Genomic DNA, 26,363 nt, shown 5'->3' with positions numbered 1-26,363 from the left:
TTCAGCTTTCTCTGGAGCTACCAAGGCAGCAAGGATAAAAATAGGACAAACTTTAAGAATCCCAGATATTTTCAGATAACAAAGACTGATTTATGTGGGCCCGTTTTGTGCTCTGACAAAATATAGAGAAGCTTTTGTGCTGTGATTAGCAAGGGTGCTGATGTCAGTTCTCTTGTCGAGCATCAAGCTTTATTCTGTGGCTAAATTGTGCTTTGTACCATAATCCAGAGAACCTTTGTATCTGCCTTATTAAAGTGTGTAGTTTATGTAATTGCTTTTGTTTTCCAGTTTAATCTGTGCCAGATTCAATGAGAGTGACTCATTTTTTGACTGAGACAAATATTCACATTTGGACCATGTTAAAAATAAATAAATAAGTGGCAGGTGCTGCTTGGCTAAATTCTGTCTTTTAATGCTGTAATTTCCTGCTGTAAGGGTTCATGTCTTGTATAATGTCTACTCAGCCTCTGTAATCACTAGCCCAGTGTAGCTAGTGCACCTCAGTCATTGCTAGTCATTTCTTGGTTATTTATTTTAGTTTTTAAGGCCTTTTGAATTTTAACAACATGATTTCAACAAGGAAGCAAAGGAATGGATCAACCAGAAAGCAGAGCGACATACAAGCTGTACCAAAAGGACACGCTTCATTCTTTTCTGTTTTTGTCATTTTCCCAAGGGGTTTTGTGCATGTGTTGTGGTAGAGTTATCTTAGTTATGTTTATTTTATCGTGTATGTGTTTAGTACCGGCATTCTTTTTTTTCCTCAAAGGGAAGAGGACTTTGAAAGCACTCTTTTCTTTTCATTCTGGCCCATATATCCAATCTAGTGTACTCAAAATTTTTACAACTTATTACTCTTAGAGGAATTCTATTTATTTATTGTATAAGTAGTTCTATGTACTAGGCACTGTGCTACGCATTGGGTATGTAATGGCAAATAAAGCAGACATGACCACTGTCTTCTTGGATTTTTCAGTCTGGTTGGGAGTTAGATGCTAAACAAATAAATACAAAGAAAAATTGAACTGCAAAATTATGCAAATCACTACGTAAGTAATAGAGTCTCTAAAACTATGCCTTACTTTACATGGGGGGTAGTTAAGTTGCGAATGGTCAGCGAAGGCCTGAAGGTCTGAGTTAGCCAGGCAAAAACTCGGGGAAAGAACATAGTGGACTTAGGAAACAGCATGTGCAAAGTCCCTGAGGCAGGAAACAGTTTAGCCTCTTATAAACCATATTATTGAAAGGGAGAAGAGACAATTGATAAAACTTAAGAGAAAAAAAGAAAACTGTGTTTAAAAGATTATAGATGAAGTATAGAAGCACAGCAGTATGGCACTATGTAGTGTAAGGGCAGATAACCCTCCAAACAGCCCAACAGAGCCTCACTAAAGTGCAGTATAGAAATTGATGCTTATAATACTTAGCCTGAACCATTGGGGAATGGGTGAATATGTTCAATGAATTATGTAGTAAGGCATTTTAGAAAGATTTCCGTGGAAGACATTAAAGTTTTAAAAAGTCACTTCTGTATTTAAAGATGGAAACTTCACTATCTGGAGAAATGACTTGCTAAAAGATACGATTACTTGATGGCTGGGGATAAATGACATAGTACTCTATGTTCTTTTCCCTTTACTTTGTCATTACTTTTTCGAGCTTACTGCTTGCTAGAGAAGTATACATAGAGGCATAATTTTACTAAGAGATGACATTTATTTATTTTGAAGTAAATAGTTATTAAATGAACAGATTTTTATAATCCAGAAACTTGTGTTAAAGTCATGTGAATGTAACACTTTATGACTTTTCAATATTATCTAAAACATCTACAGGACTCTATCCTACCTTTTCCTTCTGGACACCAATTATTTACTTTTTCCTTTGAGCTGCAGTCAGATTGGGAAGTTAATTTAAAATATAGATGATATTGAACAATTATTATACACAATATTTTTCAGCCTCTGCGATTTTTCTAGTAATCTTGTTAAAGGATTGCATAAGTTTTTTCCATAAAGGAATGCTGTTCATTTAGCAATAGTGCTGCAGCTGTTTTGCAAGGGTTGCTATATTCTCAAGTATTTTCATGTATGTTAAATATTTTCTTCACAATTAGTCAGTTCCTTGAAGGTAGAAATCATGAATTACATACTTGTCTTTCTTCTCACAGTAGCACAGTATTTGCAGTAATAAGATATTGACTGATTAACTCATTGATTTTCTTCTGAAGGTATCCACATTTTCTTGAATGAATACAATTTAAGGAATCTCTCAAAATATTAAACCTAAAGTTATCACCCAGATTACTTCAGTTAGCATCAATACAGTTGTCCAAATTATTAAAGACTGAGCAGGCTGGTTTATGGATCGCTCAAACCCATAGTTTACATTTTCTCTATCTCTGCCTCAAACAAACCATTGTCTTAGCTTCCTAGCACCTCCATCGGAGAAAAGCAACTGCTCAAAAGCAATTCATGTCAGAAGTTATTATAAAATGTGGTGAAGATGGAGGCTAAGGCTAAACACCTGCTGGAGAAGTGTGTGTGTATTTTAGTTATTATTACTTTATTCTCTTGGCCCACATGTATTTTTCAGGATAGAGTGAAGCTGTTTTTAGTTGGTACTATACTTTTTGTGTTATGTATGCCAAATTTTATAAAACATAAACATGGAGACCCTATCATGTCATACTATATTGCTTTTGGTGATTTTAAATTTAGTAGATATTTCCCTATAAATAGACTGTTATGTTTGTTAATGAAGGCATAGAAATAGTGATTTGGGGAAATTGGCCTATTTTAACAGTACTAACATTGTGAGCATTCATGGTCTATTAGACTGTATGTAGAACACCAAACTTGTATACTACGATGAGAAACATTTCTGAAAATGCCATAAGCGTAAGTTTGTCATCATCCCAAGTTATTAGTGGAAAAGAGACATGCTATTTCTGGTTGATTATACTTTTCTAAAACTAAAGGATTGAGATGTGATTGGTGCTCAGTCATGATCTTCAAGTAAACAGAAATGTACAGTGGCCAGTAAGCATGTTTTACTCCATTGGGGTTCATAAAATGTCTTGTTTCTCTGTACTTCCACTTCTTGGAATGTCCTCTTGAGGCGATCTTACTTCCAATGTTCAGTCTGGAGCACGGAGTGTCTCTTAGTAGGTGACTGAGACTTGCTGAGATAGGTCTCCTTTCCATGTAGCTAACAGCTTGCTGGTGAGGAAGAACTTCAAAGAGGAATAAGACTTAAAGTTTGTTTCGAGGCACAGAAGTTGGTTAAAGACTGATGAAGAAGACTGTCGTTTGGTTCTGCTTTTCTTATTTGGTGGATATAAATTTTAAGGAGGACGATAGTAAAAATGTATTATCCTCCTTAAAAAAAAAAAAAAAGCCTCCTTGGCTTTTCTAGGCATAGCATTAAACTCAAAACTTCCCAGAACTTGTGGAGGGACTATGTGGTGAGTATAGGTCCACATTGCCAATATGTGTTTGTTGGGAAGAGGAGGAAGAGGACTAAAAATAGTTGTATCCCTTACTCAAGATTACAGATCTTATTTGTGTAGCCTTTAAACAACAGGCTGTCTGGCCAAAAGAAAGACACGGTCTGTGGCTTGCTTCCCAAGTGAGAAGCCAGGAAAGCTTCTAAACCCTTTCCCCGCTCCCTACTCCTTGCCCCTCACACCTAAAAAAAAAAGGTAATCTAGAGTTTAAAATCTGTAAGAGCCTTACAAAGAAGTGTCTTTGTGTGTATTGTTTATGGCATGATATTCAGGCAGGGAAAACATTGCGTTTTGGAAAATTGTGGTAAAACAAACATAACAAAGTTTACCATCTTAACTATTTTTAGGTGCACAGTTCAGTGGCATCAAGTACATACATGTTGCGCAGCCATCACCACTGCCAACATCCAGAACTTTTTCATCTTCTGCAGCTGAAACTATATACCCATTAAACACTAACTCCCCACTTCCCCTCTCCCAGCTCCTAGCAACCACCATTCTGCTTTCTGTCTATGAATTTGACTATTCTAAGTATCTCATATAAGTAGAATCATACAATATTTGTCCTTCTGTGACTGGCTTATTTTACTTAGCATAATGTGTAACTTCATTCTTTTGCATATGGTTATCCAGTTTTGCCAGCACCATTTCTTAAAACCATTGCTTTTTTATATTTAGTAAAAACCAAACCTTCCTCAGTTTGTTGACTTGATACTGTATAGTAGGAAATTTAATAGATATTCTCTCTCTATATATATATTACTAATTGAGGTGTCAGTAAACTTTGCTTTTCAGAGTAGCAGATTATGCTATGGAAAAAAATTGTGAATTTCTCTAGACAATGCATTTGGTAAAATTGGTTTGATAAATGTGCATCTTCTTGAAAAATATCTTTCAAATTAATACTGAATGGATATTTTTGTTTTGTTTCTAGGCATGGAAGAGGAGATGGTTTGTGTTACGCAGTGGCCGTTTAACCGGAGATCCAGATGTCTTGGAATATTACAAAAATGATCATGCCAAGAAGCCTATTCGTATTATAGATTTAAATTTATGTCAACAAGTTGATGCTGGATTGACATTTAACAAAAAAGAGTTTGAAAACAGCTACATTTTTGACATCAACACTATTGACCGGATTTTCTACTTGGTAGCAGACAGTGAGGAGGAGATGAATAAGTGGGTTCGTTGTATTTGCGACATCTGTGGGTTTAATCCTACAGAAGAAGGCAAGTTCAAAAGTTTTATCATTCAACCTGAGTTCACCTTTTCTGCTAAATGTTTAGAAATGTCATAAAATTTGTTATTTCAGTCATGCAATATAATGTTTTGTTTTGTAATAGGAACTTGACATTTGGAAAAAGCACTGAACCCTTTAATAAGTTTGGGGAGAAACTTTTTACAGGTTTGAGAGAGAGGGACTTAACCATTGTGGGGCAGTCTCTAAACAATTGTCCTGAGGAAGAAGGTGACAAGAAGACATGCTTATTTAAGAGCATTTATTGAGTTCTAATATAAGTATTCAACTGAATACTTGTAGTATTATAGTATTCAGTTGAACCTTATAACAATGTTGACATTTGACTATTTTTCACCTATTAAAAGTAGCATCATATGTGGTTCAACCCAATTCTTTTTTGGTTTTTTAAATTTATTTATTTTGGTTTTTTATTTTAACATATTATAGGGATACAAATGTTTAGGTTATGTATGTTGCCTTTGCCCCACCTGAGTCAGAGCTTCAAGCTTGTCCATCCCCCAGACAGTGCACACCACATCCATTAGGTGTGAATATACTCATCCCCTCCTCCCGCCTCCCACCTGCCCAACACCTGATAAACATTACTACTAAATGTGCACATAAGTGTTGATCAGTGAATACCAATTTGATGGTGAGTGCATGTGGTGCTTGTTTTTCCATTCTTGTGATACTTCCCTTATAATGGGCTCCAGCCCTAGCCAGGATAATACAAGAGGTGCTAGATCACCATTGTTCTTTTGTGGCTGAGCAGAACTCCGTGGTATACATATACCATATTTTATTAATCCACTCATGTATTGATGGGTACTTGGGTTGTTTCCACATCTTTGCAATTGTGAACTATGCTGCTATAAACATTCGAACGTAGATGTCTTTTTTATAGAATGTCTTTTTTTCCTCTGGGTAGATGCCCAGTAATAGGATTGCTAGATCAAATGGTAGGTCTACTTTTATCTCTTTGAGGTATCTCCATATTGCTTTCCACAAAGGTTGTGCTAGTTTGCAGTCCCACCAGCAGTGTATAAGTGTTCCTATCTCTCCGCATCCATGCCAGCATTTGTTGTTTTGGGACTTTTTGATAAAGGCCATTCTCACTGGAGTTAAGTGATATCTCATTGTGGTTTTGATTTGCATTTCCCTGATAATTAGAGATGTTGAGCATTTTTTCACATGTTTATTGGCCATTCGTCTGTCTTCTTTTGAAAAGTTTCTGTTCATGCCCTTTGCCCACTTTTTAATGGGGTTATTTGATTTTTTTCTTGCTGATTTTCCTGAGTAATATATAGATTCTAGTTATCAGCCCTTTATTGGATGTGTAGCATGTGAATATTTTCTCCCATTCTGTAGGTTGTCTGTTTGCTCTCGTGATAGTTTCCTTGGCTGTGCAGAAACTTTTTAATTTGATCAGGTCCCATTTGTTTATTTTTGTTGTTGCTGTGATTGACTTTGGGGTCTTCTTCATAAATTCTTTGCTTAGGCCAATGTCTATAAAAGTTTTTCCAACATTTTCTTCTAGAATTCTTATAGTCTGTTTCATGCCTTAAGTTTGTTATCCACCATGAGTTGATTTTTGTGACAGGTGAGAGGTACGGATCCTGTTTCAGTCTTCTACATGTGGCTGTACAATTTTCCCAGCACCATTTATTGAATAAGGATTCTTTTCCCCAGTGTATGTTTTTGTCCGCTTTGTCAAAGATTAGATGGCTATATGAGGATGATTTTATATCTGGGTTCTCAGTTCTGTTCCATTGGTCTGTGTCTCTGTTCTTGAGCCAGTACTATGCTGTTTTAGTTACTATAGCTTTGTAGTATAGCATGGCAAATTGATGCCTCCCAATTTGTTCTTTTTGCTTAAGGTTGTTTTTGCCATACAGGGTCTTTTCTAGTTCCATACAAATCATAGAAAATAAAATACCTAGGAATACATTTAACTAAGGAGGTGAAAGACCTTTACCAGGAGAACTACAAAACACTGAGGAAGGAAATAGCAGAGGATGTAAACAGGTGGAAAACCATACCATGCTCATGGGTTGGCAGAATCAACATTGTTAAAATGTCTGTACTACCCAAAGTGATCTTACAGATTCAATGCAATCCCTGTTAAAATACCAGCATCATTTTTTGCAGATCAACCTGATTCTTTAGGTGTTATTTTTAAAACTATATATTAGATTATGAGGTTATGAAATAGCCAAGATGATTATCACTGCCTGTGAAGAGCAAATGAGAATCAGTCACAAAACACAATGAAAGCAATACCAAACAAATGAGTTTACTAAACACAGGTCCTACAGGGAGCATGGAGGAAGGAAGAGGGGGAATCCGGGTTTGGATAAAAGGTAGTAAAGAAAAGCTTCTTAGAAGAAAACTGATTAGAAACTGGAGCCTTTTGAAGGGAAGTCGTATTTCTGCATAAATGCAAGGAGGAATGTGCCCCAGAGATGGAATAGAATTTTACTTGACTGAAGCAGAAAGGCTCTGAATGAAAAGCCAGGGGAAAGTTGCTTACAGATCTCGAATGAGGACTTAGGATTTGGGGTGCTTATCTTAGAAAGAGCTGAGTGGTGGGAGGGCTCAAGACGAATTTTACCAGTGGAATTCCTTTTCAGGTACTTTCCTATAGCTGTCCTGACCGCTTACTCCCTTTCCTGCTCGCTGCTTCTCTGCCTTTTACAACAAACATTAGGATCCTAGGTAGGGGACTCCAATACAAATTTAGGTTTGTAGAGCCACGAATCAGAAATAAATATTTTCTGCATGGTTATATGCACAGTTACAAGTGTGCATTTATAAGGAGCCTTCCAGTGCTGGGGTTGGCTCAGTGGGCTGAGGCAAACCCCTGGGTGAGGGAATCTGGAATGCTCAACTGGGAGCAGCACTGAAAGAGGGAAGGAGAGGGGCTACTGAACTGATCTTCAACAGAGCTCTAGTGAGGAAAAGCTTCAAGAAATTGTTTCACAGGAGGAATTGAGGCTTCAATTGTTTTCATGAAGTTACTAAATTTGGTCACAGCGTAAGTGACGGGGTATTACTTCTAACTCTGGTTAAATTCCTTTCCTTTCTTGTTTGCATATATAGTCTATATTTGAGTGCAGTGGAGGATTTTAAAGTTAAAGTCACAAATGAGATAGCTCTCTTCTTAATGTTTATTTAACAACTAGTCAATAATGATAATTATTGGATTTAGACACCACATTAATTTCAATATGTGATGGATTTTTAGTGAAAATAATTTGTCATCCCCTAATCTTATTGTTCCTTTGCCTGCTGCCTTTTCAATGTAGAGTTTGTGTGGGGGACCTAAGAGCAGACTTCTGTCTCCATTGGTTGCCCATATAGATTGAGCTGATCTGAAAGGCTGAATAGTAGGGGTTCTTCTGTCTCTCTTTGTTCTTTTTATAATCCTCTTGCATATGTTTAACAAAGGAAATGAATTGTTCTCATAGAGGGTGTGCATTCTTCAGTCAAGAAATGTGAATGTCTAATTTTTGGAAGCCCGCTCGGATGGGTAGAGTCAAGAACCCACAAATAAGAATTTCTAATGCTCAGGTGTCTGAGATTAATTTTGCATGTTTTAAGGCACAGAGTCTGGTCTTTTTGACCGCCTTAGAATGATTCTTATCATCCAGGAGCTTAATGAACACCCAGTCAGCTCTGGGAAGAAGAAAAGCATGGTCTGCTTTAGAAAATTGATTCATTAGTTCACCAAATTATTTGAGTTTGCTAACACTACTAGGCTGTGGGCATTTGTTCAGCAGACACATATGAGATGACTAGTTGGGGAGACAAATGGTAAACATCACAGATGTGGAACTGAACATCTAGTGGGAGAGGATTCATTAAAAGTACTGTGGAAGTTTGTAAATGCAGTTCTGGTCCTCATGGAGCTTACAGTCTAGTAGGGGAGACAGGCAGATAATCCAGGAATTACAATACCAGTTGATAAGTGTTCTGCTAAAGAAAAAAGTAGATAGGCATAGACAGCAGCAGCACCTGATTTAATCTTACGAGGGTCAGGGAAAGCCTAGGTAGTTTTAAATGGCTTTGTGACTATAACATAATGTCCTGAGAACTTTGATTTTGTACTTAGCAGACATTTGCAATGATTTTAGAAGTCAGAATCAGTCACAACACCTGTTCTCACTTTATAAACCTTCTACCGTATAGAGGTAGAATATACCCTATACTTCCACCTTGGTCTACAACATTAACATGGAAATACAGGGAGGGGTAAAGTTTCAAACCTTAAAAGCTACAGTGACCTCAGTTTGTGAACTTTTAATCTTTACAATATCCATGGGGGGAGGTGGTTGTAAGAAAATTCATAGTATGATTAATCAATTTTGCTATATATACAGTCTGTGAAGTGGTTACCAAGAACAGCATCACAAATCTTTTATCTGTTCGTTAATGCAAGGCTCTAAGGATTTTAATTTGCCAATACTTTCTGTTAATACATTTAGTTCATGAGTTTTATCTAAAACCAGCTGCATTTATTTTTTTTGATTTTATGATGTAGATTTTTCACAGCTTTATCCTGGCCATTTCCCCAAATAGCCACAGTTAACAATATCTTAATATACTATACTGAAGCATATGTTGCATTTCTTGGAATAAGTCAGTAAAAGATGAATGATTCTTCATTATGTGGTACCAAGGAACCAAAAAAATATCTTATTGTACTCTCTATAATTTTGGTTTTTCATGCATAGTGGCAAAACTGCAAAGGAGCTTTCAAGTCAGCCACTGCATTTCCTTTTGCATTCATTGCTAAATGCCTTTTTAAATAATCTCCATGTTTAAAGATTTGTGTCAGATTCTAAACAGGCAACTGCTATTATCCTTTGTAATCATATTTGCATTGTTTAATATGACAAGGCAACTATGAAAATGTCTTTGTTCTTCCATTAACTTTACTACCTGTTCTACATTTTCTTGCTTCCAAATAGATCTCCCCACCAATCACTAAATAATAGGTGTTTTTGTTTTTACCTATATCTGTCCTAAACCCTGTGCTCTTCCCATTTCAGAGAGCTGAATGTGTTCCTATTCTTGGCTTGAAAATTGGCTCATAGCATTTTTCACTATACCAGTTTCAGGCTAGATAGGGAAGAAATAAACTATGCTTAGATATCACAGTCTGAGAAAATAACTCTCCCAATCCCTGTGAGGATAACTAATTTTCCCCTGAAAACAAAAGGAAGGGGGAAAAAATCTGACCTGTGTTTTGATTCCAGGAACCTCTCAAAATATCGTTACCATGTTATTTCCTCTGCCCCAGGTGACCACTGCTATTATTGAATACTCCAAATGCTGGCAGGCTATATCTGTTTTTAAATTCCAGCTCATTAAACTGTGTGGTTCCTATGAATGCTTTTCTTTAGCAGATTTGAGGGTAGAAACTAATTTCTTTTGTTTTTCTTGGAGAGGTACAGATTTATTTTTTGTTTCTACAACACCAAGGTAGAAGCTGTTAAATCTGCTAAACAAGTGCGAGGAAGCACACACGAAGCTCACTAACTTCAAATAAAGGCCCCTGGTCTAATTTCAGGATGCAAGATTAGAAAGTTGCCCCTGAGTTGCTTTTCTCAAAATGCCTAGGTCTTAGCGGCTTAATTTTAAAAAGTATGATTTTCTTGTTTGATATTCTTCCCTTTAGTAAAGTAGGTAAACTAACATACAAGAATATACATTTACTTACTTTCCTGTAAAGCAGTCTTTCTCAATTAGGGACTTTTAAAATTTTCTTTTTATTTACTTGTTTATTGAGGTATAACTTACTACTATGAGAGGTGCAAATCTTAAGTGTACAGTTCAATATAATTTTATATATCCATCTATATCTACATATAGATATAAATATCTATGTAAGTGCATGTCAGATTAAGAAATGGAACATTTCCACTCCCCTAGAAGGTTTTCTCATGCGTCTTCCCAGTAAAGGTCTCACCCAGATATAACCCTTTTTATTTTTTTACTTTTTTGCTTCTATCACTATAAATTAGTTTTGCCTATTCTTGAACTTCATGTAAGTGAACTTCATTGAGTCTGGCTTCATTTTTCCAATAGTAATTGTTTCCTAGGGCTTAAACTCTTGTGCCATTTGTTTTTTTAAAAATATAGTATTTTGAATGTTTAGAGGCATTATGTAGGCACCCCAACTTTTGTGAGGGACACTAACACCCCAGGGCATTGTGGTTCCAAATAGATAAAACCGTATTTTAGGCTGTGGGCCTCCTGGCTTCTGTGAGATTTATGTAGCAAGTAGCAGGAGTTCTTCATCCTGTGTAGCATTCCACTGTGTGAATATGTGGATCTGTTTGAATACTGATGGACATTTGAGTTGTTTCCAGTTTTTAGTTAATCCAGATAAAGCTGCAGAGTACATTCCTTATGTGTCTTTTGATGGACATAAAAACTTAGTTCTTTTGGGTGTATACCCGTAAGTGGTATTGCTATGTTACAGGAAACATGTATACTTAGTTTTAGTAGAGTTAGTAGCTGTAGTTTTCCAAAGTTGTACTGATTGTTTTTCTACAAGCATTGTATGAGAGTTCCAGTTCCTCTGCATTTTCACCAGTATTTGATATTGTCACTCTTTAATTTTAGCCATTCCAGTGGGTGTATAGTGGTATCTTGCGGTTTTAATTTGCATTTTCCTAAGAACCAATTCAACTAGAGAGAAGTTTTTGGTTTGTTTTTTCTGTTTTGTTTTATTACACATTTTCAAGCTACTGCCTTTGTGATCTTGATATATTAGAGTCTCCTGTGGTGGAGCTTAGCCACCTAGATTTCTAAAATGCCCCAAAGAGATTCTGAAGCTATCATACCTCTGCATAAGAATTATACCATTTGTCAGCATTGCCTATGGGTTTATTTTAAAGTCTCCAAGAATGTTTTCACAGTCGTATTAAGGAGAAAGTCGTGACAAGATAATTTTTCTACTTGAAACACATTAAACAGATTGTGCTGTAATTAGGGGTCTTCAGTAGCTGATTAAATAAACTGAAGAAACTGCAGTTTGCTCCACTGAAAACTGCAACTAATGCTGTTTCTTGTTTGTATCCATTTTTTAGATTTACTTTTATAAAATGTTCTTCCATTAAAAATGTATTCAGAAGAAAATGGTTATATTAGTATTAATAATGCATACTCTTTGTAGACTTTTATTTGCTAAATTAGACAAATCTATTTGAAATGCTTCTCTTTGCATAAAGAAAAATTCTTTACACCCTATAAATCAGTTATCAATAGAAACAGAGTAACCTTGACCTATTTAGCTTTAGTTGTGAACATAAAGGTAAAGTTTTATAATAGAAACAAAAAACCTATTTTATCAGTAGATATAGCCCATCTTTGGAGAAAAGAATCTCATCTGGTCTCCTGACAAGAACATGGGCAGCCACCATAGCTCTATTGCTATTAATACATGCTCAGATACAGTAACTCAGTGGTTGCAAAATTAACCCATCACATCAACTTTGAAACATTCTACCTTACCAACAAAAAAAGCAGAATTGTTTCCTAGAACTTAAAAGTAATTATTTGGAATGTTTAGAGGCATTATCTAGGCGCCTGAACTTTTGTGAGGGACACTAACACAGGGTGTTATGATTCCAAATAGGATAAAACTGTGCATTAGGCAAGGGGTCATATGAATCAGTTTATTATTAATATTTGTGGATCTCATCACATGATAATCTTCTCTTCACTGAGAGCTTTTTCATTGAAAGGCTTTCCTTAGCAGTATTTAATAGCTTTCTAAGGAAATTTCAATTAGGAGTTTGCTCCAGCACCTTATTAGGCCTTTAATGGATGTTAATTATACTCTTCATGCCTTCTGAATTAAGAGATGGGAAACAGTTTTACACACTTAGCAAACCTTAAACCAATGTGTGGTTCTTAGAAAGGATACCAGTGTTACTCAGAGCAGTAAATCAGAAACCCAAGCAAGACAGAAAGCAAAATGGTCTGTTCCATTACTTGTAGCATAGAATAGGGGAAAATAACATGTTTTTATAAGGTGGAACAGAAGTTTCTTTTTTTCAGACCAGTGGCTTAACTTTGGACCGAAATTATGTTAGAGAATATTTACACACAATGTAATCCTTGTGCTAAAATATGCAGAGCTGAGTACGTACGTAGTCAAATGAATACAAGAAAAATAATCCGAAAGGCTAAAACTTTGAAGATAGTAGTACATTATCTGAGCCAAAGTGGTAGCGTGGTTCCCTCCTTTGTATGCTCGTGTTGTTTGGAATGGTTGGGGTTGCTTTTCTGTCTGTTTAAAAGTCTTTACTTTCATGAGCTTGCTAGTGAACATAATGGAAGTTTTTCTCTAGTTATTTCCTCTTAGAAGTACATATAAATCTTCACATATTGTGAACAAGATCTATTTTAAAAAGGAAGCTTTAAATCTCAGGCCTCTTTTCAGAAAACTGAGAGGATCTTGCAGCTAAAAAGAGGGTAAAACATTTTCCTCATTCACAGGGGAGAGAAATGGAAGGTTAAAAATGAGATGGTCCCATTGTGTTAATAAAACAAGGTCAGGCAAATATGATTGCCTGGCTGGGTGATTTTCTTCTCCCACTTAAGATGAATCACTCAATTCATTTAGTGTATAGCCATGAAGTTTAGAAAAAGTATTAAAGGAAAAGTATATCTATAAAAACAACCACCTGGAAAAGTTATTTTAGGAGTTAATAGTGCAAAGCTAGAATTCATACTATTTCATATAGTGAAGTATTTCCAATATTTTGTTTTGGGTGAGAACTAAAACTTGAACTGGTTTATTCAATTTTATTATGCCTCTACAGTAGAGGAAAGAGAAGTATATAAAACATACTTGTCAATACAGCCTATAGGATACATTAACAGCTTTCTGATCCCTCTTTTTTTTTTCCTGCTTGATGTTGTATATATTTTTCTTAAGCTCTTCTTTAAAAGGTAAATTTTTTTCATAGTCTCTTAACCCACAAGGATTTATTGTGAGTCACTATTTAATCTATGGTATTTTAAATCCTTTTAAATAAATCTCTATGTATTTGCAACTGAATCAAAGTAAAATACTTTGTAGGGTATGTTACAGACACCATTTATAATCAACATCTATTAACATGATAATATGTGTTTATGAGCACCCACTGAAATGATGGCATTATGCTGTATAAATATCCAAAAATTCATTCTCCTGTTCTCACCATTTTTCTATTCTCACCTTCCATAAATAAGAAAGAAAAAATGAATTCATATCTGGCATAAGGTGTTAGGTTTTGTTAGATAAGCCTTTGTAAAGACTTGGTGTTGCATGAAGCATAGCAAAGGTAAGTTAGAAGTTAGCTCAGCTTCCATTTCCTCAGGCCATAGTCTCTAATGGAAAGTTTTCAAACTTAATTAGTGTCTAGGAGGGCTTACAGAGTTCTTGAGGAGCAAATCTCAAATTGCACTTGCAGGTGAATGGGTCTTACAGATTTGGAAGTGCCCCTTGCTTTTATCTCTTCCAACTTGACATAGAGAAAGTGCTCAGCGAGTTTATGCCCTGTGCATGAAACATTTTTTCAGCATCTACTACATGTAAGACACAGTGAAGCATAGGAGTTGCTATCCTTTTTTGTTTTTGTTATTGGGACCTACAATTAGAGATATATTTAGCCATATTAATGTGCTATTCAGGCTTCATAATTAGGATATGACCTTCTAGGCCAAGGAGGAAGAGTTGTGAAATGAGCAAAGTAAAATTGACTGTGTTGCATAATATGAATATTATAGCTAAATACCTAAAGATGTTATCAAAAGCATGTGGATTTTTATTCTAAGTATTTAGAGAAGACAGAGCTGACATTTAGCCCCCTCTGGTAAGTTAATAGGCCAAATGACCTGCATTTGATTCTATTTGGTAGAACATATTAATTCCCTTACCACTTTTTGGTATCTCATATGTAATGTTTTGTTGTGAAAAATCTGGTTCAACACAGCTTTTTCTGTTCTAATATAAATGGACAACAAACAAATTTTTTTATTCACGTATGAGCATTTGCCTTTTTCTAAATTATTTAAAGCCTTGCATTCTTAACCAGACTAACAGAGCATTTTCTTCTGGTCCCTTATAATTATACTTTGTTTTGTCAGCGATTATATGGGGTTTTATTTCTAGGATTTCAACGTGGTTTCAAATTCCCTTTTCTGTACAATTTAACTATGTTTTATATGTCCTCTCAGAACATAGGTAAGGGCTTAATAAATTACTTCTTTACTTGCTGACCCCTTTTCATGAAAATACCCCAGAAACCCACAAATGAGGCAAATGAAGCTAAGAGCTTAGTGAAGAGATGATGCTTTAAAGAAGATCTTTCAGCCGGGCGCGGTGGCTCACGCCTGTAATCCTAGCACTCTGGGAGGCCGAGGCGGGTGGATCCTTTGAGCTCAGGAGTTCGAGAACAGCCTGAGCAAGAGCGAGACCCTGTCTCTACTGAAAAAATAGAAAGAAATTATCTGGACAACTAAAAATAGAGAAAAAATTTGCCGGGCACGGTGGCGCATGCCTGTAGTCCCAGCTACTCGGGAGGCTGAGGCAGGAGGATCTCTTGAGCCCAGGAGTGTGAGGTTGCTGTGAGCTAGGCTGACGCCACAGCACTCTAGCCCAGGCAACAGAGTGAGACTCTGTCTCAAAAAAAAAAAAACAAAACTCTTTCCCTGAACATGAGTAGAATTTATTTTCACCAGTCCTAGAAGTTGAAATATTTCTCCCCAGTCTTTGAAGAAGTAGAAAGAAAAGAATGAACACCAAAGTAAATATTAGGTAAAGAGACCCAGTACTCACAGTGCTATGGGCCTGTAAGTGCCAGGTAATAAAATGGGTCTCCTTGGAAGGCTGGCTTAGCTTAGGAAGCACTTTGTTTATTATCATGGGGAAAAAAGCCAGTCTCTTCTGCTAAGATGGTAAGAACACCTTCATTCCCAGTAGGCTTAAAACTAAAGATGGTTGAAGGCAAGGTTATCTATGGCTTTTTTAGAGCTTCTGGAATAGAGAAAGAGTCCTGCTCTTTAGATGTCTTTGATGAGAACCAGTTACTCCCTGTACAAATGTTGCCATTTAGGTAGCATTTGTTTTAACTGACCGTGTCAAGATTTATTCTGTTCTTGTGCATTGAAACAATTTATCTGCAAACTTTAAAGTAGCTTTGTTTAAAAAAACAATCTTAAAACGTGACAGACAATGATGGTTAAACTTTGGTGTTGCAGATCCTGTGAAGCCACCTGGCAGCTCCTTACAAGCACCAGCTGATTTACCTTTAGCTGTAAATACAGCACCACCATCCACCCAGGTGGATCCGTCCTCCACTGCTCTACCTCCTCCATATCAGCTCATCAGCGTCCCACCACACCTGGACGCTCTCAGACTCCAGGAGGATCCTCAAGACTACCTCTTGCTAATCAACTGTCAAAGCAAGAAGCCTGAACCCACCAGGTGAATTGTGTGATATATGCCCATGTGTGGTGTGTGTGTGTGTGTGTGTGTGTACACCTTTAAGACTCTTACCTTTAAACTTTTTTAACCTTGACTTGCAGGCTTAAAAGAAACCATCTATACAGGCATATGTTTCAGGCTTATAGTTCAGGTTTATATTCCACTATTAATGATTTCTGATATTGAGGCGATTTTATTGAAGAAACACAGTCTCTGCCATCTTTGGCTAAGAACAGTTGTACCCACAAGGCCTTTTTGGAAATCTGTCTGCTGTTTTATAGTCTTTGTTACAGACTCACAGTATTACTTGCTTAACAGATTTCACTGATTTATAAATGGTGATCTTGCTCCATTTCTTATGTGATTGTAAACCAGCCAAGGGTCATCTTTTGTTTCTGAAGAAGGAGAGGAATACCTACTACTAGAAGATTTTGAAAGCAAAACGATTCCATTGCAGTGAGTGTGTTGTGGTTGTTTTGGATCTGTGTGAGAAATTAATCATACAGGTAAAATCCCAATATAGCAAATTCCATGGAATATACAAATTGGGTTTTAATTAAATTTAATGAAGTAAATTTATTGTTAAAAACTATGAAACTTTCAATTTTCATACCTAGCAATGAAACAGAGCTTACCCCAAGCCTTTTCTTTATACAATTTTAAGTAGAAAGAAGTATACGGAGTACAGTAGTTGACCAGAGGGGTCATAAAGCCTTTCCCAAATCTTTGGTTTCCCTACCATCTCCTTCCCTGCTTCTACACCTCTTTCTTCTAAGGTAGAAGATATTTTAATTTGATCTTCCTTGTCATTTGATGCTGAGTATTTGGAAGGCTTAAGGTGACAGAGGGAGATAGAGGGCAATTGTTTTACTAGTTTAAAAAGGAATGGGGAAATGATGATGGAGAGAGGCCAGTCTCTGCCATTAACAGCTATGTGACAATTAGTGATATCAGTCAATTGGGCATATTTATTTACAGTATAAAAGTGAGGGTGAATTGCATAGTGGACGTGAGAGATGTATCTTAAACAGGATTGTAATATATTGAGCATTATTACTTTTATCACAAAAGGGTTTTTTCTGTGTAGAAAGTGATTGTTACTGGGCTAAGATCAGAGCATTTGTTCAAAAAAATTTTTACATAGAATTTGTTAAGATCTACAAAATAATTTCTGTGAAACATGCCCTGAGATGATGGGAACAGCTCACACACATTTCAAAGATGGGTTTCTATATATTTGTTGTAATGGGATTTTACCTGTAAGAGCAAAAAAAATCTTACAAGTCAACACTCATTAATAATACCAAATTCTAACTTGATTTTGCTTGTTTGCTGTGAGTATTTAAAATTACACACTCGCAACTTTGCTACCTATGCTACTAACGATTTTTATTTTATGAAGATTCACAATTATTTTTCAGTAGCAACTTTTCAAAATCCAACAGCGTAGTGACAGTTTTCAGTACATTTTCTTTTTACGAAGTGTCTTTCATTGATTTCACTGGCTTCACAGCTTTCCTGTTGCACTACAAATTAGGCTCAAAATCACTGCCCAGGTATATTTTGCCATCTGTATGTATTTTTGCAACAATTCGAACAGTTAAATAACAAATATTCCTGTTTGTGCCCACTGTTATGCTGTGTATTCTGAAGATATAAAGTAATTATAAACAATTATCTTTGGAGTTTACAAGTAAGGCTTGTTAAGAAGTAAAGATGTGCAAGTGTTAAGTATTTATAGATGAAGATAATATATGAGAGTTGCCTTGCAAACTTTTATTCCTCCTGCAAGACTCAGCTCAGACGTGTGCTCCTCTAGAAAGCATTGCCCCAAACTCCCAGGTTGGATTAAATGTTGTTCTGGGTTTTTATGGCATTCTGATTATGTCTCCATATCTCATTTTATCACAGCATTGGAAATAGATTGATATTTTTGCTGATTATCCACTAAACTATAAGCTGATCAGAGCCGGGAGTTTATTTATTAATCCTTACACCTCTTGCTCCTCTTAACTCTACATTTGAATTAAATGAAGTGCAAATTTCAGCATATGTGTGGGTGCATTAGAAATCCACAAAGGGACAGTGCAAGTGTTTTTAAGATGGAGAAAACAGAAGCTTTATAGGAGGAGTCGGATTTGAACTAGACCTAGTTGTGAGAGAAGAGGAGAATATCATTAGTAATTTGTACAAAAACGAGAGTTAGGAGAGATGAGAATGAGCGTGGTGGAGGAAGATAATGAGGAAGGAGAAAGCCCCTTGGAGGAAAGGGTTCAGCTTGGGGAGTGGCAGGACAAGATATAGGACATAGAAGGTGGAGCCAGGCTATTAGTAACCTAAATGCTATGTAGATTACTTTGTGGCCTAATAGTTCCCATATCCTGTAGGGACCCTTAATAGATTGTTCTCTGAGTAGGTGAGTGATAGAAAAACCATGCTTTGAAAATATCCCTCTTAGAGCAGAGGAGTGTAGCATTCTGGTCCCCTGAATAGATTGGAAGAGGGAGAAACTAGAGGAAATTGCAGTTAGCAGAGTTCAGTTAGGAGTCTCAGCAGGGACATGGACTTCGGGTGGTGGCAGTGGGAATAGATCAGGGGAATAGGTGGGCGGGTAAGAAGGATTCAGTGCCTGCTTGACTATGGGGATCAAAGAGAAGGAATCAAGCTGACTGGGTTTTGAGCCTGGAGAATCTGGATAAAGTCTTTTCTTTCAGTGCAAGTCAGGAAGAGCAATCAATTTGAGAAATAAATTGGATTTGGTTTGGGGCACATAAGCAAGGTAATACTGGGGTAACCAAGTAGAAATACCAGTTTGACAATATGAGACTTAGAGTTTGGTGAGAAGACGGGGGTTGTTAGCATTCAAAGAGGAAGGTGATAATGAAAAAGGATTCTCTAGTGACAGGTGTGGTAAAGGGTTAGAGGACTGAACTCTGTTAGCCATTCCCAGGTGGAGAGACAGAAGAAGCAGCCAGTCAGTGAAACAAGGGAAAAATCAGTGAGGGAGAAGGAAAAAATCCTTCATAATATGGGTTCTGTGACACCAAAGGGCGAGAGTTTCAATGAGTAAATGCAATACAGTGCATAGTGCCAGGTGTTACTAACAAATCGGTGAAGATTAGCTCTTTTTAAAAAACTATCATAAGTTATTTATAGAAATAATGTTTAAATTCCTATACAACTTTGGACAACATGGATAGGAAGCTCACATATCTTATTTAGCATTAAGGAAGTGAGAGAGTGTGTGCTTGTCTTGTTAGCTTTATATTGCCTTATACTCCACATTTTCTGATACCTCAAAAACAGAGACTGAAAATGTACCCAAAGCATAAAATACACTTTAATGAGATTTCTCAAGGTTAATTATTGTTTGGAGTTGATTAACTCTGTGTCATGTATTTTGATCCTCTTTATAGTGTTGGCTAAATGTTTGTTAAAGAAAATTAGTGGAAGGGAAGATACATGAAACCTCTTGTTACCTACTTGTAGGGCACATTGAATTTATTCAATACCAGGTAATCACTAGACTTTCAATTTTACATAACAGATTTTCCACAGGAAGGCTTAAGAACAATGGATCAACTTTATAAACTGTACTTTTTGCATGTTCTTTGGAGAAAATGCTTTTCCTTGTGTCTATACATTAATCATTTACCTTTCCCCAGAGTTTTGTGATGTCTAATTCCAGTGCTTCAGGGATTGTGGTTTTATGTGTAGATTTAATAGGTGGAGTTGGGGGTGTGGGCAGGTACAGGGCAGGAATTAGAGAGAATGCTTTTGGTGGTTTTGTGGTGGCGGCTTTGTTGTCTGGTGTATAATCATAAAAACTAAAGGATATTTGTGCTTGAAATCTCATGGATCATGCAAAAAAAAATCTGATGAAAAAAGCCCTATCTTTTGATTGCTAAGGTATAAAAATATTTATTAAAAATGTATTCTTATATCTTCACCATGTTTATTCTATCATTAACAATTTTTATTTAGAACACATGCTGATTCTGCAAAATCCACGTCTTCTGAAACAGACTGCAATGACAACGTTCCTTCTCATAAAAATCCTGCTTCCTGCCAGAGCAAACACGGAGTGAATGGCTTTTTTCAGCAGCAGATGATGTATGACTCTCCACCTTCGCGTGCTGTGTCTGTTTCTGTAGACTCCAGCCTGTATAACCTGCCCAGGAGCTATTCCCACGATGTTTTACCAAAGGCGTCTCCGTCAAGTACCGAAGCAGACGGAGAACTCTACGTTTTTAATACCCCCTCTGGGACATCGAGTGTAGAGACTCAGATGAGGCATGTATCTATGAGTTATGACATTCCTCCAACACCTGGTAATACTTACCAGATTCCACGAACATTTCCAGAGGGGCCCTTGGGACAGACGTCAAAGCTGGACTCTATTCCAGATATTCCTCCACCGCGGCCACCGAAACCACATCCCGCCCATGACCGCTCTCCTGTGGAAACGTGCAGCCTCCCGCGCACGGCCTCAGACGCCGACGGCAGCTACTGCGTCCCTGCGGCAGGGGTGCCGCCGTCGCGGAGCAACACCATCTCCACTGGGGATCTCAACAAGCTGCGCAAAGGTCAGCTCCAGCTGGCTTCTACTCTCTTAGAGGTCAATGATAGAAAATCTGCTTTTCTGAGTGTTTCTTCTTTTTGGCATAATATGTTAAATACACTATGCTGTAAAAAAATAGTCCTTTTTTTTTTTTGGCTTCAGCTCTGCAGTTACCTACTCTTGTAACCAAGGTATCAGAGTTTCAGAAGATCCCCGGAAAAATGTATACACATGCGTGTGTGTTCACGCATGTGTGCGTTTGTGCTCTGCTGGAAGGGAGAAAGAGTTGGAGTTTTTTATCCCTGAAGAAGTATGGCCTTAGTAACGCCTTCCTGCTTCAGGAAGTATGCCCCTCTCTTTCCTACTTTCTGTGGTCCTGGGTGGATAGCTTCTCTGTTGGGGCAGGAAATGGACCAGCCACAAAGCCTCTCCGAGTCAGACCCTTTCCTGTATTTGTGTGCCATTATGGCTGCTTCTAAGTCACATCTGTTAGACTCTGTTTCCTTCCTTCCTATATAAGCAATTTTTACTTTGTGTCTAACAGGTGATATTCTGTTCCAATCAAGCCATCATGCTTTTTGTTTTATTTTTTTATTTTTTAAAAGCTGAATCTTCTCTCCCTTTATCACTAGCCACTTCTTATTGCTAGTGAGTATACTTTTTTCATACCATCTCCTAGAGCCTGCAACCGAAAGTTACGGACTCTGAGAGGAGAAAAAATGGGTCTGGGTTATTCTCTGAGATGCTCAAAGTCCTAAAAATAGAAAATGAAAGATTTTAATGCACATACCGTGAACACTGTGTGCTAACATCTTTGTATTTCGTGGGAGAGTTTTCCAGCTATCTTAAAGAAGACAAAGATTTAATGTATTGTGAATAGTACTTGCATCAGTACTTATTTAGTCATTCAAAAGAATTTCTAGCTCCCTTCTTTAAGTGACTTTGTAACCTGGCTGTAAGCTAATGAGATGTAAGTTAGGCCTAAGGTGGTACAAAAGATGAGAAAATAGAAGTATTTCTCTTCTCCATCTTTGCATAAGCCATCTCATCCCAGCCTTAGACATTTACTCACTCTCATAATTATATATTGGTATTGGTTAGCATATAAGTGAGTGTCTACATTTTCTAGTGATTTAATATGCCAATTGAAGACATTATTCTGTGAGCATACTTTTTAAAATCTGTGTGTGTGTGTACATGTGTGTGTGTATGCTTGTGTACAGAGAGAATAGGTCATTCCTGATTGCTCTGAGAGCTGGCAAAGATAGGAAGAAATGTTGATAGTTTGTTCTTTGTTTTAGATGCTAGTTCTCAAGACTGCTATGATATTCCACGAACATTTCCAAGTGATAGATCTAGTTCACTTGAAGGCTTCCATAACCACTTTGTAAGTATACTTGACATCATTGAGTGTCTTTCATTATCACAATCTTTATACTTAGTGCCCTGAGACTAAATGAGATCATAAAATAAAATGAATGGGTGTGACTTACAATTGTGTTTTCACGTTTGACAGTGGTTTTTGTTTATTAAAAGAAATATACGTGTGTTTTAGAAAACCAAAAACGTGTTGACAGTGGGAAGTGTATCAAGTGAAGAACTGGATGAAAATTATGTCCCAATGAATCCCAACTCACCACCACGACAACATTCCAGCAGTTTCACAGAACCAATTCAGGAAGCAAATTATGTGCCAATGACTCCAGGAACATTTGATTTTTCTTCATTTGGAATGCAAGTTCCTCCTCCTGCTCATATGGGCTTCAGGTCTAGCCCAAAGACCCCTCCCAGAAGGCCAGTTCCTGTTGCAGACTGTGAACCACCACCTGTGGATAGGAACCTCAAGCCAGACAGAAAAGGTAGGGAGAGCATGAAAAAGTAAAAGGATCAGTGGGGTGCCAAGTTAGATCGGTATTTAACTATCGTTAAATCCAAAACAGAATTGGGACCAAATTTTGAAATATTTCATATTACCTTAGTCATCACCTCATTTAAGCAAAGCAGAACTGCTATTTATAAACTAATAATTGTATGTTGATGTCCAGGTGAGACTATAAATCTCCTATCTGTAGAGCAGAGGTTATGAACTAAAATACCCACAGAGATTGGCAGGCAACTGGGGAGAATTAGAAGAAACTGGAATGCCCTTGCCTCATCTAAATGAAGTAACTAACTGCTACTCAGCTATAGTCCTTTGTTGGCTTGTGAATATATGCACCCATCCAGGCAGAATTTCTAGTATATCAAGAGAAGCCAGAAGTGTCAAATCTCATATGTATTATTGCTTGGTTTTTAAAGTTCTATCAACTAAATTATTTTTTAAAAAAACATTGTACTTCTGCAATGCTAGATAATGGCCTTCAGCCGCTATTTAGTAACCTCCAGAGTATATACTATCAAATCGGACAAGATTATTGGTATGTACTTGACGTAATTATTTAAGAACAGTGAAGTTGTGTAATCTTTCCATTCTTTCTGTATAACAACTTCTTAAAAATTACTCTGCCTTTGCTGGGGTATATGTGAATGCTTCTAGTCTATTCTTTCATACTGGCCTTCATACGTAACATTAAATTCTAAGGTAGCACGTTTTAAGAACTCTGTAAAAGAAACTTTTCGACCAAATTAGGTAATATCTGCCCAGGTTTTTAAAATTTTGGTTTAAGTGGTTTAAAAACACAGACCACCTGATGTGTTGCAGCATGCTGTTAGTGTCGCTTCATCGTGACCACCACGTAAGTTAGCATAAATGTGTGGAGTGGCACAGTTTCTGGCTTATTGCAGGGGATTTCGGTACACTGAAAAGTCTCGCGCTGTTATGTAGCTTTTTAAGATACCTAATGTTTGTGTAAATTTTTCATTAACCCTGGGCTCATTAATATTAGTTCTAATTAAGTTCCTCTTGTGGGGAACAGAGACTGAGACTCACTCAGTGTATCTTAAGAAAAAGGATTTGGTTTTGTTTGTGAAGTCAAGAAGGAAGGATGCGCCTGTACTGAAACAAGAAGCTTATTGGGGACTGAGGCCGTTCTGGGGGACTGTTGCTCTGTCCTGCTCTTTCCCTGCATTTCTGTTTCATGGGAAGTCTTTCTATCTGCTTTGTTCTCTCTCATATTCTTTTCTGTTTTCTTCTACTTTGTATCCTCTGCCTTGAATGGGTTCTGCTTTCTGAGAGCTTTGGCCTACAGTGTCCTTCTGTGGCTAGGTTCTGCCGCTCGCTCCTTTTTATGTGCCCTGGCAGCTTCGGTGTCAGCTTTGCATCGCCTTATTCGTTATCCGCTCCCTTCAGACTGCAGAGGTTATCTGATTGGTCTAACTGGTCCTTTCGCCCCAGGCCACGTGGTAGATTATAGGCCAGCAAGTAGATTGGCTGCTGTCGGGCCAAATGCCCAGCTTTGTCCCACTGCCATAAAGATGGCATGTGTAATACTGGTGGCCGCCAAGGCTGCCCCAGCAGCAGGGCCAGAATCGGTTATTTTAGAATGGGTGTGAGCATCATAGGTTTTTTTTAATTAGATAACATTTCCTTTTGTGTATCTTTGTCCTCCTTGTCTTTAAATCTATTTCAGACATTATTACTTTTTTTTTGTTTACAATATGCAAAAGTATGTTTGGACATGTATAGATTTGTAATTGGTTCACAGATCACTGAAGGATTGCAATACAAGTGTCACGAATTCTTTGAAATATTGAAATATATTTTTTGATATTAAACTGGCGCTTTCCCTATTTTCCTGTAATTAGTGCATGTTAGCAGCAGATCTCTACGTTTTAACCCCAAACCTAACAGTTTTATATCTTGAGGTCCCAAATGAATGTGGAGGCAGTAAGGTTTGGGTAAGAGTACAGAGCTCTGAGTCCTACCTCCTGAGCTGCCTTGGCTGCTGTTTCGTCCCCTCGGGCTCTGCAGAACACAGTTTGAAAACTCCCAGTGTATTTCACAGTTAGTGATTCCACGTGGTAAGCATAATGTGAAATCAGAAAAGATCCCTATTTATATGTTAGGAAAGTCTTAAGATTGTAATGATACCCTTTTAGTATCATCTACGTCTGATACAGTTCATGTATCCCATATTGTTATATATTATCTTACATATATATCATAATATGACATACTATATATTACATATACTACGTATATGTATGATTACACATCCCTATGTATATAATGAAAGTACATGGAGCAGAGGACTGTATATAGTGAAGGTACTGTTATTCTAGCACCCAAGAGATTATTGTCCTAGTTCTGTAAATTAACCTAAAGTGACATTACAGTAGAACAGAACAAAGTAGGCTCTTGGTTACTTTCTGGAGGTAGTGTTCATTCTTTTAAAAATTAACTGTTCAGAGACAATCCTGAGCTAATTGGCCAAATTATTTTGGTATATTTGCTTAGATAAAAAATGAACTGAGAAAGAGCTCCCATTTTGGAAAAAACCTGCATAGTTTTTGGCAAAATCAATAATAGGTTTAATAAAACAGTAAAGAGGTTACTAAAGTCATAGCATGAAAAAAAGGTTTTTACTTTTCTTTAGTATTCTTCTACTTTTAAAGTAGAAAAGCTATAAGAGAGGAAGCATGAGGAAGTATTTAAAATTACAGAGCAAACTGTCAAATCACCTTAGAAAAGTTAAAACCATTCAAGAAAAAAACACATTTTAAAATGCAAATTCAGATCTCAGAGCAAAGTCTATCTTTAAAAACTTAAACTGCAAAACAAATGTCTTATTTGGCCCTAAAATTCTTCTCATTATTCATAGCATCAGATGAGTCTATTTTAATTTCAAATTTTGTGACATCAGATGAATGACTTAATCTGTTATTCTAGCATCTCTTAAAAACTCATTGTAAGTAAATGTGGCTTTATTAGTTTCAAAGCCCTATATAACTAGTTCAATGCCGAATATAACTGTTTTTGTGATTATCTTCTTTGAAAGATCTACAGTGAGTGACATTCTAGTCTTGTTTATATCCCTAATAATAGACATCAGCTGCTGTAGTTGGTGGTACAGATGAGTTTTTCAAATACTTCTAAGTGAAGCTGCAGAAATACATAGATGTTCTTAACACACTTACACTTAATGTATTATCATGGATGCTTTGCCTATCACAGTAGTTATATTTTCAACATACTATTTCTGTCACTGTAGTATTTGTTTTGAACCAAGTTTTGTGTATATTAATAGAGGAGGAACATATTTTGAGCATATTGTGTTAAATATTGTGAAAGCACCAGTCATTGGAAATGTAGGACAAATTATATTTTGACCACTTCATTTGAAAGTTGTGTATTTCTAATGGAAAAGCACTTTTGTAACATTTGGGAAATTTATGTATCTGTTGTGGCTTCTCTTAAAGTAAGTCCTTACATAAAGATGCCATATTTAATCTCCGAATTTACCCAAGACCCCCTCACTCTATCCAGTCTCCTTCTGACATAATGCAGCAGCTGCGTGAGCCCCAAATACTATCTTCGTGTGTTGTTGTGTTTGGCCTTGTCCATTCATGCCTTTGTGCAGTAGTCCCAAACATTTGTTATTGTACTGAGTTTTAAAAAGCAGTGCAA

At 36.9% G+C, this 26,363-nt stretch overlaps 1 protein-coding gene across 5 annotated transcripts in view; it reads left to right on the top strand.

Annotated features, from left to right (window-relative positions):
* GAB1 (GRB2 associated binding protein 1) overlaps window positions 1-26,363 on the top strand; it is a 113,354-nt gene that overhangs the window by 72,695 nt on the left and 14,296 nt on the right. For 3 of the 5 annotated variants that reach the window (XR_006735385.1, XM_045552203.1, XM_045552205.1), the window contains exons 2-7: window positions 4,443-4,737; window positions 16,011-16,236; window positions 16,612-16,692; window positions 20,221-20,822; window positions 22,099-22,184; window positions 22,353-22,656. Coding sequence is in view for 4 of the 5 variants with exons in the window: in XM_045552203.1 (XP_045408159.1) it covers window positions 4,443-4,737; window positions 16,011-16,236; window positions 16,612-16,692; window positions 20,221-20,822; window positions 22,099-22,184; window positions 22,353-22,656 (1,594 nt within the window). In the remaining variant the exon portion in view is untranslated. The remainder of the gene's footprint in view (window positions 1-4,442; window positions 4,738-16,010; window positions 16,237-16,611; window positions 16,693-20,220; window positions 20,823-22,098; window positions 22,185-22,352; window positions 22,657-26,363) is intronic. The other 2 variants (XM_045552204.1, XM_045552206.1) reach the window with 1 other exon arrangement.

This window comes from Lemur catta, chromosome 5 (assembly GCF_020740605.2).
Source record: "Lemur catta isolate mLemCat1 chromosome 5, mLemCat1.pri, whole genome shotgun sequence".
In the NCBI taxonomy this organism is placed as follows: Eukaryota; Metazoa; Chordata; class Mammalia; order Primates; family Lemuridae; genus Lemur; species Lemur catta.
The sequence above is the reverse complement of the archived record's forward strand: the minus strand, read 5'-3'. Positions and strand labels throughout refer to the sequence as shown.